Source organism: Sapajus apella, unplaced genomic scaffold (assembly GCF_009761245.1).
Source record: "Sapajus apella isolate SASKATOON/1434 unplaced genomic scaffold, GSC_monkey_1.0 scaffold16, whole genome shotgun sequence".
In the NCBI taxonomy this organism is placed as follows: domain Eukaryota; kingdom Metazoa; phylum Chordata; class Mammalia; order Primates; family Cebidae; genus Sapajus; species Sapajus apella.
The window spans coordinates 6,334,586-6,351,828 of NW_022436956.1; the positions used below are offsets into that span (position 1 = coordinate 6,334,586).

Below are 17,243 nucleotides of genomic sequence, written 5' to 3' on the forward strand. Positions count from 1 at the left end.
TTAAAGAGACAAGGCCTTGGTTTGTCACCCAAGCTGGAATGCGGTGGTGTGATAAGAGCTAACTGCAGCCTTGAACTCCTAGACTTAGGCAGTCCTCCCACTTCAGCCTCCTGAGTAGCTGGGACTAGAGGCATGCACCACAACACCTGGCTAATTTTTCTCATTTTATTTTTTAATAGAGAATCTGTATTTTATTTTTTGTAGGAATCTATATTCCTTTATTTATAAATTAAATTATGAATCAAGAATTTAATTTTTGAATGGGGAGAAGGATAGAAGGGAAAGAAAAAAATGTTTTCCTTTTATATTTTAAAATAGCACTTTCCTCTAGCATCTCTTTCAGAGATTCCAGAAGATGAAGGCAGGATCTACCTATAATGTTGTTAAGTACCAGAAATGGGTGATTGTGAAATTCAAAATTTGTATGGGAAATACCCATTGTGCCTTTTGAGAAGACCATTAGTGAGAAACAGTGGTAAAGTAATAATACTGGGTTGATAGTATCAAGTTCAAATTAAGGTCTTACTCATTGTTTAAAGAATATCAATGGAGTTAGGAATTTAACGCAAACTGTACCATGTTTCTTGAGAGAGTAGACAAAATGTAATTTCAAACAGATGTTATTCTCAAATTAATACCAACTTAATGCAGATCCCAAAAAAACAAAAACAAAAACTCTGAGGATTAGTTTTGCAACTAATGCACGTGGAAAACTCAACCAGTAAGAATGTCAAAAAAAAAAAATCAGTGATAGGATAGGAGACATCTAGTTTTACTAGATGTTAAAACAATATTCAAAACTAAAAGGCAGAGTTTTCACTGGGTGCAGTAGTTCACACCTGTAATCCCAGCACTTTAGGAGTCCAAGGCAGGCAGATAGCTTGAGCCTAAGAGTTTGAGATCAGCCTGTGCAACATGGTCTCTACCAAAAATACAAAAATTAACCAGCAAAGCAGTATGCGCCTGTAATCCCAGCCACTTGGGAGGGCAAGGTGAGAGAGCTCGGGACGTGGGGGTTGCAGTGAGCTGATTTTACACCACTGCACTCCAGTCTGGGTAACAGAGCAAGACCTTATCTTTAAAAAAAAAAAAAAAAAAAGACAGAGTTTTTTGCAGAGAATGAAATGTGAGTCAAACAGCTTAGAGTGTTCAGAAGTAGTTGTTACTCTACATAAGAATCCATTGTGAGAAAAGTATGGTTTTAGAACCATGTCATGAGGAAGAACGATTTGTAATATATAGAGATAATTAAATAGCAGTTTGAAAAAAATTTACATTTTGTCATACTGAAAATAAACTTCAAATGTGTAAGTTAACCATTTTAAACTTACAGAATTGCCAGTGTGAATTGATTTTGTTTTGAGATAAAATGAATAATAGCTCCTTCTCAGGTTTAAACAAAAAACATAAAGAGATGACTTAAATATATATACTTTTCATATAATGAAAAATAAAAATGTAGAGGGAGAGGTATCATAGACAAGAAAAATAATCATTTTTGGATATGATGAAATGCTGCTATCATAGTGTATGAGAATATCATTTCAGATTTTTGGGAAAATTTAAGTTCCTGAGTAAAAGAATTGAGAAAAGATATAAACATTAAACTGTCAACAGGGCAATCGATAATAAACAAAATACAGAAAAATGTTTCTCCTTGTTTGTAATCCTGGAAATGTATCTTTAGGCAATTTTGAAATACTATTTTACATTGGTAAATATTAAAGCTATTTTTCTAAATTATTATATCCAGTGCCATTAAACATAGTAGTGGTTTTTACCAATAGGTTAAGAATTGTTGACTTCAGATGGTTCTGAGTTAGCACTGCCTTTTTGGAAAACATTTGACACTTCATAGCAAGACACTTTATAGTGTTCCCTTCAGCTAATGAATTCATGCTTACGGACTTACCTTAATGTCATAATTAAATAGAAACAAAAATGTTCATTATAGCATTATGTATGAAAGCAAAAAAAGTTAAATACCCAAATTTGGGAGAATGTTCTTTTTTGAGATGGGGTTTCACTCTGTCATCTAGACTGGAGTGCAGTAGCACGATCTCAGGTCACTGCAACCTCTGCCTCCTGGGCTTAAGCTGTCCCCCTGCCTCAGCCTCCTGAATAGCTGGGACTACAGGCATGCACCATCACACCCAGCTAATTTTTGTATTTTTTGTAGAGATTTGATTTCACCATGTTGGCCAGGATGGTCTTGAACTCCTAGACTCAAGCAATCTACCCACCTCAGCCTCCCAGAGTGCTGGGATTATAAGCATGAGCCATCACACCCGGACAGGGGAATGTTCTATAAATGTTGAAGCTGTTAAAAATTTTAAGTTTGGGCTGGGTGAGATGGCTTATTCCTGTAATTCTAGTACTTTGGGAGGCCAAGGTAGGAGGATCACTGGAGACCGGGAGTTTATACCAGCCTGGGCAGCATAACAAGACCCCATTTATACAAAAAAATATACAAAATGAGCTGGGCATGGCGGCATACACCTGTACTTCTAGCTAGTTTGGAGGCTGAGGTAGGAGGATTGCTGGACCCCAGGAGTTGGAGACTACATTAAGCAATTAATCATGTCACTGCACTCCAGCCTGGGCAACAGGGCAAAACCCTGTCTCTAAATAAGTAAGTAAGTAAGTAAGCAAGTAAATAAATAAATAAGTTTGAAAACAGTGTAGAAACCTGAAACAATGTTGTATATAAACAGTAGATATAATTCTTAAAAGTCTGGTTATGTAGGTGATATGAAAAATGAATATAATTAAAGTATTAGAGAATATTGTGATTTTTTTTTCTTAGCTTTCTTGCTTTTTCAGTTAAAAAAATTAGAGGAATATTAGAAATGAATTTCATAATCCTGGAAGATTAATCCCTCTTTACCAACAAAGTTAAATGACTAGAAGAAAAAATTGACTTGTGATGTTAAAGTGTAATTGAAATTCAGTAAACTTTAGGAGCCAGAAACCTTGAAGGCTGAGGTCAGATATATTATACTTGGCATGTTAAAATAATTTCCTGTTTCATTAGGGGTAAGAAATGAATAAATATTCATAAGAAGGATGTTCATTTGAATATTCAAATGAAGCCTAAATTAGCAGGAGAAGGGAAACCTTTGAAGTTTATTAACTAAGTTTTAATTAGGAAGTAAAATGTTTTTTTAGCAGTTAAATGATGTAGTAGTTTGTCTTTGATTTAATAAATATGTTAGGAATTTTAGTTTTTTAAGATCTTAAGACTTTGTAGGGGGCTGGGTGTGGTGGCTCATACCATAGCTGGAATTCTAGCTGCTCAGGAGGCTGAGGCAGGAGAATTGCTTGAACCTGGGAGGCAGAGGTTGCAGTGAGCCAAGATCATGCCATTACACTGCAGCCTGGGTGACAGTGCAAGATTCTGTCTCAAAAAAGGAGAGTTTTCCAATTTGTTCTGCCATGCTCATTCTCTCTCAATATCAATTCAAATTTAGTTGTACTTAGAAGTTTCAGATGTGTTTTCATTCTTCTTAAGGTTAGTAGGGGAAGACAGAAGCTATTATATCACTTCTTTCTGAAAAATAGCAGGTTAAACTACAGTATTCATCTTTTCCCTAATTATGATAAAATCTAATTGAGTGGAACAGAGAGTTTTCTGGTATCTGATACCAGAAAAAACCTGATTTTTTATCATTAATTTTTTTGTAGAGACAGGGCCTTTACAAAAAAATTTTTAAAAATTAGTTGGGCATGGTTGCCCACACCTGTGATTCCAGCTACTTGAAAGGCTGAGGTGGGAGGATGCATCAAGGATGCAGTGAGCCATTTCCTACTTCTTTTAGCCATATTCTAATTTTAAGGATCACCAATTTTAATTTAAATATGTAATTCTTATTCTGTTGTCATATGATATTTTAAAAACTAAGAATGTAAAATGAAAGTAAATCAGAAGTGTATTATGTGGAGAATGTGGGAATGATTCTAAAAGTCGTACAATCTTTTGGAGGAACCATTTTGGATGTTTCTAATGTTATTTTTTGACTACATCATTATTCAGTATACATTTGGCTGATTTGTTAGATGGTTTGGGGTAACTAATAAACTGCCTTTTTTCTAAAACTAGGATTTTTTTTTACAAAATAGAATATATTAGATTCTTTTTTTTTTTTTAATTTTATTTATTTTATTTATTTATTTATTTATTTATTTTTTTAGACGGAGTTTCGCTCTTGTTACCCAGGCTGGAGTGCAATGGCGCGATCTCGGCTCACCGCAACCTCCGCCTCCTGGGTTCAGGCAATTCTCCTGCCTCAGCCTCCTGAGCAGCTGGGATTACAGGCACGCGCCACCATGCCCAGCTAATTTTTTGTAGTTTTAGTAGAGACGAGGTTTCACCATGTTGACCAGGATGGTCTCGATCTCTTGACCTTGTGATTCACCCGCCTCGGCCTCCCAAAGTGCTGGGATTACAGGCTTGAGCCACCGCGCCTGGCTGAGAATATATTAGATTCTTATACTGTTTTCCTACTATTTAGTGAAAAAAGAAACCAGATCTTTTTTTTCTTCTGACATTGTTTTTCAGTTCTGCTCTCTTTTCTTCAAAATTCAAGTTTATGTTTTTCTTTCATTTTGCCAGCTATTTATATTAAATGTCTCATTTGTCTCTCCTAAACTTATAAGTAATAATTATGTAATTTTATTTATTAAGCTTATTATGTGATTGTTGTGTAGACATTCAGTCCTTCTACTCAGGGAATACAAAATATAAGAAAACAATTCAGATGCTTGCCATGAAGTATTATGTGAGTGGGGACTTGGTCCTATTATCAGGAAAACACCTCTAATTCTCCATGTTTTCAATGTTTTCCTACTTATTTGGAATAGTAAACAGATATGAATCTTTTAACACACAGATGTACACATCCAATAAAAATTACCTATCCTTTTTTATAAATAGTAGCTTAATTTTATAAAAAATGTTTGTGTGCTAGTATAGATTGACAATATGGAAAAGTTAGGAAATAAAATACTGTGCTCTGAAGGGTTTTCTTCCAAGACAAACTGCCTGTGTACTTGGGTGAATTAGCTTGTTAATTCGGAGCATACATAATGAGAAGCATCTTCTTGATGCTTTACAGGAAAGAATTTTAACTCTTTTCCTAAGTAATGATGTTAATTATCCCTGTAATCTCTAAATATATTCCCTTTGAAGCAGGTGACTGAAATTTTCTAGCCCCAAATTTTATTATTCCACTTCCAGTTTTTAGAATTGAAGCCTAAAACACCGATGTTATCATTGGTGGGACAATGTTAGAACTAGGACCCAAGCTTTTGTAAAGATACTATATATTTTGCATATGATTTTGACACAGAGATTGCTTCTAATATCAATTGAATCCACAAGAAGTACCCAGCAATTCTGCCTGCCCTCATCTTTACTGCATAAATATATCCCTTTCTTGTTGCTAAAAGTCTTGAATATTTTTAGAGGCAGAAATTAGTCTAACTCTGTATGAAAACTAAGGCTCCTTCCCTGCTAACTTGACCAGATAATAACTATTTCAGGCTCTGAGGGCACCTGTAAATTAATTCACTTGCTAATTGTGTGCATTGTGTCAGGACAGTGTTCCTGAGTTTTAAATATACAAAGATGAATTTTGCATGGTTTTGCACTTGAAGAGCCCATGGTCAGAAAAGGGTAATAATAAATGATAATTTGAAATATTGTTCTGTGAGCACATAAAACACAGTGCTCACCTACCTCTACTTGTGGGTATTCAATGAAGGCTTGCTTAAGAGTGATGGTTTAGCTGGATTTTGAACAATAGCCAAGAATTTTCTATATGAAGGAGGGTTGTAGGGGAGAATCCAGCTAGAGGAAATTGTTTTGTGAAGGAATCATAGGATGGTTGGTTTGTATGGCAGAAGGTAAGATTTCACTTGGCCTGGAGTTGTGGAATATGGAAATACAATAATAATTGAGTGTGAATTGTGAAAGACCTTCTCTGCTGGGCAGTATATTGCAGTAGTTAAAAGCATTGGCTCTGTATTTGGACTGCTTGAGTTAGAATCTCACTTCTGCCGCTGTTTCCTGCCTGCCCTTGAGTAAAACTTACTTTTTCTAAGATACAATTTCTTCTCTATAAAAATGGGGATATGATAGTACTTTCCTTGTAGGATTTCTCTGAAAATCAGAAAGTATGCATTGTAAAGCACTTAGCCTGGTGTATATTTAGTACTTAATATTATCAGCTGCTGGTTTTTGGTTTTTGCTTTATTTTTTAATCAAAGATAAGGAGGTTAAGTTTTAAATGTTCTTATAGAATCTGACAGAATTTAAAGATAGACTCCAGGAAGGACAACAAAATTTAGGAAAACCAAGGAAAAGTCGATTATAATAATAAAGGAATGACAATATACTGTAAATGAAATATATTCACTAAAATTATCTTATTAAAATGTCTTGTTTGTTTCATTTGCCACTCCGAATGTTTTATCTCTATTATAGTAGCTCTTTGCAAACCAAAATTTCCAAGGATTTCTTTTCAAGGATTTTAACTAACCCTATCAAATGATCATACTAAAGTCTATAAACTCATCAATCTGCATTGCAAAACAACTAATGTTAAAGTCTCAGCTGTTATAAATTTTGAATGGTTATAAAAAATTTTGTATCATATACTTTGAAAATTCTATTCTATACTACATGGCTCAGACAGCTTTCCAGTGTATATTAATGGAGCTAGCCAGACAGCGTGTCCTTTATTATGAGCTGATAATATAAAGTCAGAATGTCAGTAAGTTAATGTAAAAATGGCCAGGAAGTTACAAGATTCTATCTATTTGAAATTGCTTTGGCCTTTGCATTATATTAGTGTTTTGTTTATTGAATAAAGTCAGAATTTACATTAACTATGAAAAGATAGAAGATACTTTTTTAGAAGCAAAACTTTGCAGCACTTACAAGCAATTATGTTGTTGGGATAAGCATTTAACTTTATATATTCATTTGCTATATATGAAAGTCAGCTGAACAGATGTATTTTTTAAAAATCTGGCATGGTGTTAGGACTAAACAGTTCATTTTACTGTAATATGTTACTGTAACATGATCTAACTGAGTCTACTGCAGAAGAGAGACTGTCCTAATAATGTATAAACTCTTTTACTTAGTTAAGTGTAATGACATAGAGCCAGTCTTGATTATTCAGGAACTATTTATCTATTTGAGGTGTGAAATTAGGTAAATATACCCCATCATTTTTTGTAGTGGATTAATTTTTGCCTCTTTTATCTTTAATTTACAAATTTTATTTTGCTTTTGTAAACTAAAACAATCTTATTTTTTGGCAACTTTGGTTACAGTGAATACTACTAATTAAATCTATGTCTTTAAAAATTCTCTTTAGTGCCCCAGGTTCTTCAAAGCTGCACAGCATTCATTGAGAGATATGGCATTGTGGATGGAATATATCGCCTTTCTGGTGTTGCCTCCAATATCCAGAGACTACGGTAAAATCTTATATGGCATTTTTTCACTCCTATTTAACCAATTAAAATGAAAATATTTCAAAAACAGATTCACTTACTTTGATAACCTGTTGTTATTAAAGTAGCTTAGATAAAATAGGAAATAATATCCATGTTATTTTCTGTGTATACTTTCCTAAATGGCATTTTTTCATCTGTAATATCAGATAATCATTCACCTTAATCTCTTCAGTACTTGTATTTTGCCTCTTTATAATGATTGAAGATTTTAGCAAATTGAGTTTGAGCTGATGACAGCGGTAAGAGATAAAATTTGCATTATAATAGAGTTATTCTTTAGGTGTTAATTAAAATGGATGGTAATGGAACATTTTCTAATCTCCTTTGACCCCGATTCTGTGTATATGCTCAAGTATGCATCCGTACATATCCTCCCCAAATCTTCTCTGAGACAAAAACAGTGACATACTCTGTGTCAGCAATATTTTATTTTTGCTTAATCTTTTGGATTCTAGTCTATTCTTGATATGCCATTATCTTTTGTTTGTATTGTGGTGCATGGTAACTGCCATTATTCTGTAGGGATTTTAATATTTTAAAGAATCACAGAGCCCTTCTCAGTTTTTGGGAATACATGCTTGAAAAATACATAAATACCACTTGTACTAAAGACAGTTTTAGTCTTCAGTTTAAGACAAAGTAAATCCCATATTCATATTATACACACACATTAATCCTCTAGGTAGATGATAAGTGGTTTCATGCCTGTGGATTAATATTAATTAAATTCCTGGAGAGTGAGCTTAATCTGCCTTATTATTCTGTATACAACTTTTATTTTACTCATTCTAATGATACACATTTTCCTGCTTATTAAAATTTGTTGTTAGGTAGGTAGGAATTGCTTTATGTTGTTTCTGACTTTTTTACTCTGCTTTAGAAAAGCATTCTTGTGTCGTATAATTTGTACCTGCAGAATTTCTGCTCATAATTGTTCATGGATCATTTGCCATTCAACGCTAGCCCCTAGACTTGCCAAAATATTGGATATTCAAATCATTAGCAATTAGGAGTCCTGTTTTCAGACTGATGTACTGTAAGAGCTGTTCATTCATATGTATCTCAGAGGCCATTGTACATTTTAATGTTAAAGCTGTGCCCTTAATTTCTACATAGAAAGGTATCTGTCTTGTACTAAGACATCCAGTTGTTGCTGAAGTCCAAACATGACTTATGTAAAGTATAATAAATAGAAGATAATAGCAACTCACTGAAATAGAGCTAAATACTTTTAGGGCCTATGCTTTCTGTTTTTAAGACATATATTTGCTTTCCTCAGTCAAATGACTTGCTTGTCCTCTTCTGTCTATATCAGCCATGAATTTGACTCTGAGCATGTCCCCGACCTGACGAAAGAACCATATGTTCAGGACATCCATTCTGTGGGCTCCCTATGTAAGCTGTACTTCCGGGAACTCCCAAACCCTCTGCTTACCTACCAGCTGTATGAGAAATTTTCTGTGAGTACAGGCTACTTTTGAATCTAATTCTTTGTGGAACTTTGCTGCGCTTTTGTTCAAAACATGGGAACGTTGGTTTCGTCCCATGTAAGAAATAGTTCTATGACTAAAATGACTTCTTAAAAAAACAAATATTGCCAGTTAGTCTGTGGTCTTTGCTGTAGAGTATCATTCTGTTGCTTTCTGACTTTGAGCTACTAGTCTTGTTACCCTTAATACGGATTACTGTCAAGCCTTTTAAACTTAGTTTCATAGATCTCAGTGTTCACACACTGCATGGAAACAGTTGACTTCCTTAATACAATGTTGTGTTTCCTCACCGTGTTGCATCCAAGAGCAAAGTGAGTTGATCTCAGAGTGAAAATTAAATTGTAAGTGAAGAACTTTGATTTTTACCAACAAAGCTCACTAGTTTATTTTGTACTATGACTGTTCTAGGATGCAGTTTCAGCAGCAACAGATGAAGAAAGGCTGATAAAAATCCACGATGTCATCCAGCAGCTCCCGCCACCACACTACAGGTCAGCCACTGTGGGTAAATACCAGGTGGAGTTAGCGGTTGATTGACCTGTAAACAGTTTTTTTTTTTTCCCTTTGGATTTCTATTTAAACTTCCTTGGAGTTCTAATTAAATTTCCATTTTAAAAGAATGGATTTGTATTTTACTTATACATATATAAACACACACATATACTATATATATGTGTACGTGTGTGTGTGTGTGTGTGTGTGTGTGTGTATGTTTAGATGTTCATTGGTCCTTAGATCCCCAGGGCCTGGCACACTGCTTAGTATCCTATAGGTACTTAAAGGTAGGTTGAATGAATAGATGGATAGACAAATGGATGGTAGACTAAACTTGTAGATTTTTTGTTTGTTTTAGTTTCTTCATTGGTTTTGTTGTTGTTGCTACTTTTTAAAACATAATTTGATTTGTATGTTAGTTTGAACTCTTGGAAATATTTGTGGTTACGTCTGAGAAAACCAGAATAAAATTGAAGAGGACTTTGCCAGCTAGTGAGAAAAAGAAAATGGTTGAAACTAGATTTTAGTATGCAAAGAAACAAAAGATACTTTAAAATTTCAATTGTTGATAAGAAATTAAATTCAGCAGATGTTCTAGTAATATGCAAATTAATTTTTTTTTTCCGAAATGACATTGCTTATATATATGTTTCAAAAATTAGTACTTTAGGCCAGGTGCCATTGCTCACACCTGTAATCACAGCACTTTGGAAGGCCGAGGTGAGTGGATCACCTGACCCTTCCAAAGTGCTGTGATTACAGGTGTGAGCAAGACCAGCCAGGCACCACCCTGTCTCTACAAAAAATACAAAATTAGCCAGGCATGGACACAGACGCCTGTAATCCCAGTTACTCAGGAGGCTGAGGCAGGAGAATTACTTGAACCCGGAAGGTGGAGGTTGCAGTGAGCTGAGATCATACCACTACACTCCAGCCTGGACAACAGAGCAAAACTCAGCCTCAAAAAAAAAAAAAAAAATTAGCACTAAATCAACCCAACATTTTTAATCAATACTAAAAATCAATAGATATTTTAAAATCAACACTATAAATATAAGTGCATGATAGTCATGACCTAGGAGGTAACTTAGTATCAGTAATTTATTGTCCTATTGATAAAGTCCATCTGAAGAGGAATGTGATAAAATTAATGAGGGCTAAGGACCCATTAAACAGTGAAAAAAAGAAAAGAAAATTAAAGAGTTGTGGAGAGGTAAAGCTCAAAGAAAGTGAGATATTTAGCCCTGAAAAGGAAGGCTGGAGAGACGAATCTGATCAGTATACAGTTATTTGAAGAATGGGGAGAAGAGGACTTTTATCAACTAATCAGAAAAAGTAACCCTAGTGCCATATAAAGACTATCGGATTTGGTAGACCTGAGTCTGAATTCCCAGATCCACCACTGATCACCTATGTGACCTAAGAGTCAATCTTAATATCTGTGACTAGAATACAGTCAGCCCTCCATATCTGTGGGTTCCATATCCATGGATTCAACCAATCATGCATCAAAAATATTAGGAGGGATCTGTACTGAATATTTACAGACTTTTTTCTGTCATCATTCTATTAATACAATATAGCAACTATTTATATAGTATTTACATTGTATTAGGTGTTATGAGTAATCTAGAGATGATTTAAAGCATTTGGGAGGATTGTGTAGGTTATGCGGAGCTACTACAACAACATTTTACGTGATGGAATTGGGCATCCATTGACTGTATTGTCTGTGGAGGGTCCTAAATCAATCTGCCATTGATACCAAAGGACAACTGTACTCACCTACTTAAGAGGATTTTTTAAATGATAAAATGTGTGAATGAGCCTGAACCCTGCTATTTTTGTTTCAAATTAAGCAGAGCAAGATGGATGGTTAGATTTAAGCCAAGGTCTCTTGGTAATTTTATATGATTTACCATGTAAATATATCTTTTTATACATTAAAAAAGTTATCAATAGGACATGTGTAGATAGCTTTAAAAAGCCAAATGTCATGCAGAGCTGACAGTAAGAAACAGCAGTTACCAGCTGCACACCCTCCATCCAAACTTCCTCTCTCCCAGAAGTTATTACTGTCAGCTCTCTCTGCTGGAGTTGACTCCGCTGTTTCTGATAGCATGCTTATATTGCTGTGTGTGTATTTTTCATTCCTTGGCGATATTTATTGCTTTCCTTTTAGGGTAAATGAGGAATTAGCTGTCTTGCAACCTCTTCCCCACAATACCACCACACAAACACACACTTCCCCTTCACTCATCTTCATAGTCTAATTATATCAGCGTTTGGAGTTAAATCAGTATTCGGTGTCTCCATTGTAGTAACTCTCACTGTTATTCACAACTGCACTTAATCATATACTAGAATTGTATATCCTTCCTGGCACAACTTTTTGGCTTTTCTGTGAATTCATTGACCATTTTTGGCATGCCAGGTTTCTATTTGTCACTAATTTATCCCCCAGACTCTCCAACAGAACTATAAATGTTCTCTCAGTGTGTTCAAACATATCAATCTTAATCTTTTTCTTAATCTTTTTTCTTCCTGAAAACATCCTTTTTAGGGCCATCTGTTCCCTAGATCCAGGCTGATTGTTCTCTAGATGTACAAGGAGGCTGCCAACCCCAACCTTACCCTCTCCCTGGAATTCCCTTCACCTTCTTTGTGAGTTAGATCTCTTCTCTTCTGGATATCTTGTTGTCATCTTCCTCGTTTTTATTACCTGCTTTTGTAGTATATATCTTTGATGTCTTCCAGAGGAAAGGTGTATAGGAGGTAAATTTTTTGAGACCTCAATATCTGAAAATACTCTTATTCTATTGTTGGATTCACTTGATAATTAGCTGTGTACTTTCAGCGTACAGATTATTTTTTACCTACAATTTTGATGGTATTGTACCCTTGTTGTCTACTAAAAAATGCTACAATACAGTATTACTTTATTTACTTTAAGTAATGCTTTAAAGTAATGCAGTAAAGTCTGGTACTAGTGTGCCATTTTTTATATGAACTGTTTTGTTTTTATCCTTTCTGGAGGTTTTCAAATTTAGAACGTACCTAGTGGTCAGCTTTTACATTGACGTATCTTGGTATGGGTTCTTCTTCATTCTTCACTTTAGGCCCTTTGATGAGGCTTTTCTATCTGGAAATTTGTTTTTCAGTTTGGGGAAATTTCCTTGTACTATTTATTTGATGGTTCTCATTACAATTTAAACCCCTTCCTCTATTCCTGGAATTATTTTAACTCTTGAACTAATCCTTTTATTTTTGCGTTTTCTCTTGGTCACTTTCTACCTATGGATATTCTTCATTTTCTCTGTTGACTTATAAGAATATTTATTTCTAAAAACTCCCTCCCTCCCTTATTTCTCAGAATATTCCTACTTTATAGCATACTATTCTTATTTCATGGATACAGTCCCTAATCTCTGAGAATATTATTAGTAATTATAGGTTTTGTTTTGCTTTAAATTGTTCTCTGCTCATCATAGCATTTGATTTTTACTCATTTTGCACTTCCTTTTTTGGCTGCAAAATGACCTTTTATAAAGACTTTGCAGAGCTTTCAACTAAGGTTTCATGGAGACAAGCAAGCAAAAATGATTTTTTAAATCATGTTTTGTAAATGTTGATAGCATTTAATTAATATGAATATAACCTTTCATAAACAGTTATGGAAACAATTCACTTTAAGTAAACTTATAATTCAAATGATGTTAGCCAGAGTGTTCAGGGGTGCTAAAGAGAAACCTATTAACTATAAAAACTTAGTATGCCCTAGCACCACTCAGTTCGTTTTTCAGAAGGACTTGAAAGTAGTGGTTAATGTTGTGAGTGAATTAAGAGAATACCAGTAAGAAGATACTCTGTCATATACATATAAATGTATGTATTTCCTTCCTCTAATGTGTTGTATATTTAATAGAATTCTTAATATTTTTTATATTTTCTCATACAGTCAAGTGCATTTATCTCTTGCTATATATGTTTACATAAATCCATCACTATATGTATTATCTGTGTCTCTTGTTTTATATTATATATGTATTTATTTTCTACTGTATAGTACATTTATATATTCTACCATATATAATATCTAGATATTATAGGCATTGTGATATAGGGACTCTGGAGCCAAACTGACCATATTAGCTTTGTGACCTTGGGCAAGTCCTTTTGTCTCTCTGGGTTCAGTTTCATCATTTGTAAAACAGACAATAATAGTAACTTTCTCATAGGGTTGTGGTGAATATTAACAAAAAAGCACTTAGAACAAGGTCTATTAAATAGTAAATGCTATTATATGAACCAAATGAGTTTGCTGCTGTCATTGTTCTTATCTCCTATCATGCATACCCACCTATTTACTATGTGTTAAATCTGTAGATACACACACTTGTTTTTATATGTGTGTGTATGTATATCTCCACTATTACTGATATGTATGACTTCTCTGCTATATTGTTTACTCCATAATTATTTATATTCCTCCTGCCATAGTATATATTCTCCTATATTATAGGTATTTCCCACATAAGTAGGTATTTCCCTTCCTAATTATATATACAGAGCTCCCTTGCTTTCTCATCTTCCCTGTTGAACTTATATCCTACTTTACATTTTTAAAATATATACTGTATTGCCTATTCAATATACAGATGCTTGACTTACCATGACGCAATGTCCAATAAGTTAAAAATATTGTAAGTCAAAAATTTATTTAATATACCTAACTGATCAGGCGTGGTGGCTCATGTTTGTTATCCCAGCACTTTGGGAGGCTGAGGTGGATGGATCATGAGATCAGGAGTTCAAGACTAGCCTGGCCAGCATGGTGAAACACGTCTCTACTAAAAATACAAAAAAATTAGCCAGGCATGGTGGCACGTGTCTGTAGTCCCAACTACTCGGGAGTCTGAGGCAGGAGAATTGCTTAAGCCTAGCAAGCGGAGGTTGCAGTGAGCTGAGATTGTGCCATTGCACTCTAGCCTGGGTGACAGAGCAAGACTCCATATATATATATATATATATATATATTTTTTTTTTAAATTGAACCATTGTAAGTTGGAGACTGTCTGTGTGTGTGTGTGTGTGTGTGTGCGTGCGCGTGTGCGCGTGTGCACACTCAGAACACAGTAGGGAAAAATCACCTGGCAACACATTACACTGTGGAGTATTGGTGGATTTGCCCTTGTGATGGTGTGACTGCCTGGGAACTGCCGCTCACTGCCTCTGCCTACCTTCATGAGAGAGTATAAGACCACATGTTGCTAGCCTGGGAAAAGATCAAAATTTGAAATGTGGCTGGGCACAGTGGCTCATGCCTGTAATTCCAGCACTTTGGGAGGCCAAGGCGGGCAGATCACTTGAAGTCAGGAGTTTGAGACCAGCCTGGCCAATATGGTGAAACCCCATCTCTACTAAAAATACAAAAATTAGCCAGGTGTGGCGGCACACACCTGTAATCTCAGCTTCTCGGGACAGCTGTGGCAGGAGGATTGCTTGGACCCAGGAGGCGGAGGTTTCAGTGAGCTGAGATCGCGCTGCACTCCAGCTGGGCAACAGACCGAGTTAAAAAAAATTTGAGTTGTGGTTTCTGTTGAATATTTATCACCTTTACACCATTATAAATGTCAAAAAATCATAAATTGAACCATTGTAAGTTCTGTATACAGTCTCTCTGAAACATAAGGTCCTTGAGGTCATGAATTCTGTTTTGTTTATCACTATATTTCCAGAGTAGAGTCTTGCAGATAGATGTTCAATAATACACATTGCACACATGTTTTATATCCTCTGTATACTATTTTATAGCTAGACTGTAGACACTTATATGTATATATCTAATATTATCCTCTTTGTCTGTGTTGTAATATACATTATATTACCTATATATATGTTCTACCTGGATTATATACATTGCCTACTATTATTATGTACATGTATATCTCCTACTTTATCATGTATATAATTTCTTCTTGCATAACTCTAGCTTCTTCAATATAACTTATGTATGTGTGTATCTCCTACTTCATATATCTTTTGATACAGACTTTTTATCTAAAATTTTAACATCAACATTTCTGAATTCCTGAGATGTTCTTGAAAAGCATAATTTTCAATAGTGGTCTCATTTGGATATGCCATATGTTATTTAACCTTTCATAATTTGCATATTTAATCTACAGGTAGTATGAGGTATTTTCTTTCTCCTTTTTTTTTCTTTTTTGAGACAGCATCTCACTCTGTTACCCAGGCTGGAGTACAGTGGCACAATTGTGGCTCACTGCAACCTCCACCTCCCAGGCTCAAGTGATTCTCCCACCTCAGCCCCTCAAGAAGCTGGGACCACTGGCAGACACCACCACGCTAATTTTTTGTATTTTTGGTAGAGATGGCATTTTGCCATGTTGCCTAGGTCCGTCTCAAACTCCTGAGCTCAGGCAATCCACCCACCTCAGCATCCCAAAGTGATTACACGTGTGAGCCACTGCACCCAGCCTTCCTTTTCCAATTTTATATATTACTTTGAGGGCCATCCTTTTACATGGAATCTAGATTATGTTTTTTATTATAGAATAATGACCTCGCAGTGAAATTCTGGAAATCTAAATTATTATTCTGAATACTAGACAACAGTATCCAAATTATGTTCCAGGTTGTGAAGGTTTATACAATTCACACTCATCTGCTGAATATAAAAGTGCTCATTTTGTGGAATCCCGACTAAAATTCTACATTAACTTTTAAAAACATCTTCATAATTAGGCAAACCAAATAGATGTCTTTGGTTTTTTTAATTTGCAAATCTTATCAAATGCGTTTCTGAAGTCCTTTAATTATTGTCTTCATTCACCTTCTTCCAGTAATAAAATTTTACATGGTTTTCTAAACACATTTCTCAAACTTCTCACCTCTACATAGTACTCAGGCCAGCCTCACTTCTATCTGCCTTTCCTTAATTATATACAGAAGAGACAGAGAATTACCATTTTAAATGTAAAGCAACTACAATGCCATTGAATGTCAGGCACTTTGGAACCACTCTGACCTGGATTTGAAATGCAGCACTGCCACTGCTAGTTTGTGGAAACCCCAGCAACCTCGACTTTGTCTTTGATACAAGGGGAATGGTAATTCTGTGCTTGTTAGAGCTATTGTGAGAATTCAATGAGACTGCTGGTAAAAGCATCTTGAATAATGCCTAATGCCTAGTCTAAGTATTATATTCCTTTTCTTCTCAAATTCACATTAGGCCCATCTGAATCTTTGTGGCTCATATGTAGACCATATTTTATCTTTCATTACTGTTTCATATAATAGAGCCTTATATTTCTGTCTCCTGTTCATTGCATTCATTGTCTTTTGTGTGTGTGTGTGAGACAAGGTCCTACTCTGTCACCCAAGCTGGCTCACTGCAGCACCCTTCCTGGGCTGGAGTAGTCCTCCTGTCTCAGCCTCCTGAGTAGCTGGTTCTACAGGCATGCACCACTACACCTAGCTAATTGCTTTTAGACTTTTTGTAGAGATGGGATTTCACTATGTTGCGTAGGCTGGTCTTGAATTCCTGAGTTGAAGTGATCTGCCTGCCTCAGCCTCCCAAACTGCTTAGATTCCAGGCGTAAGCCATGGCACCCAGCCCATTGTCTTTAATAGTTTTACTGTAGGTACGATTAGGTAGGACACTTTGAGGCATGGTAGGTGATAGATAATACCTCTGTGTGTGCATGC

General features: G+C 35.3%; 1 protein-coding gene across 7 annotated transcripts in view; it reads left to right on the plus strand.

The window, feature by feature from the left end:
• Positions 1 to 17,243, plus strand: part of ARHGAP32 (Rho GTPase activating protein 32) — a 312,493-nt gene that overhangs the window by 276,763 nt on the left and 18,487 nt on the right. For all 7 annotated transcript variants that reach the window (XM_032285000.1, XM_032284999.1, XM_032285001.1 and 4 more), the window contains 3 exons: positions 7,386 to 7,488; positions 8,843 to 8,987; positions 9,426 to 9,508. In XM_032285000.1, the coding sequence (XP_032140891.1) occupies positions 7,386 to 7,488; positions 8,843 to 8,987; positions 9,426 to 9,508 (331 nt within the window). The remainder of the gene's footprint in view (positions 1 to 7,385; positions 7,489 to 8,842; positions 8,988 to 9,425; positions 9,509 to 17,243) is intronic.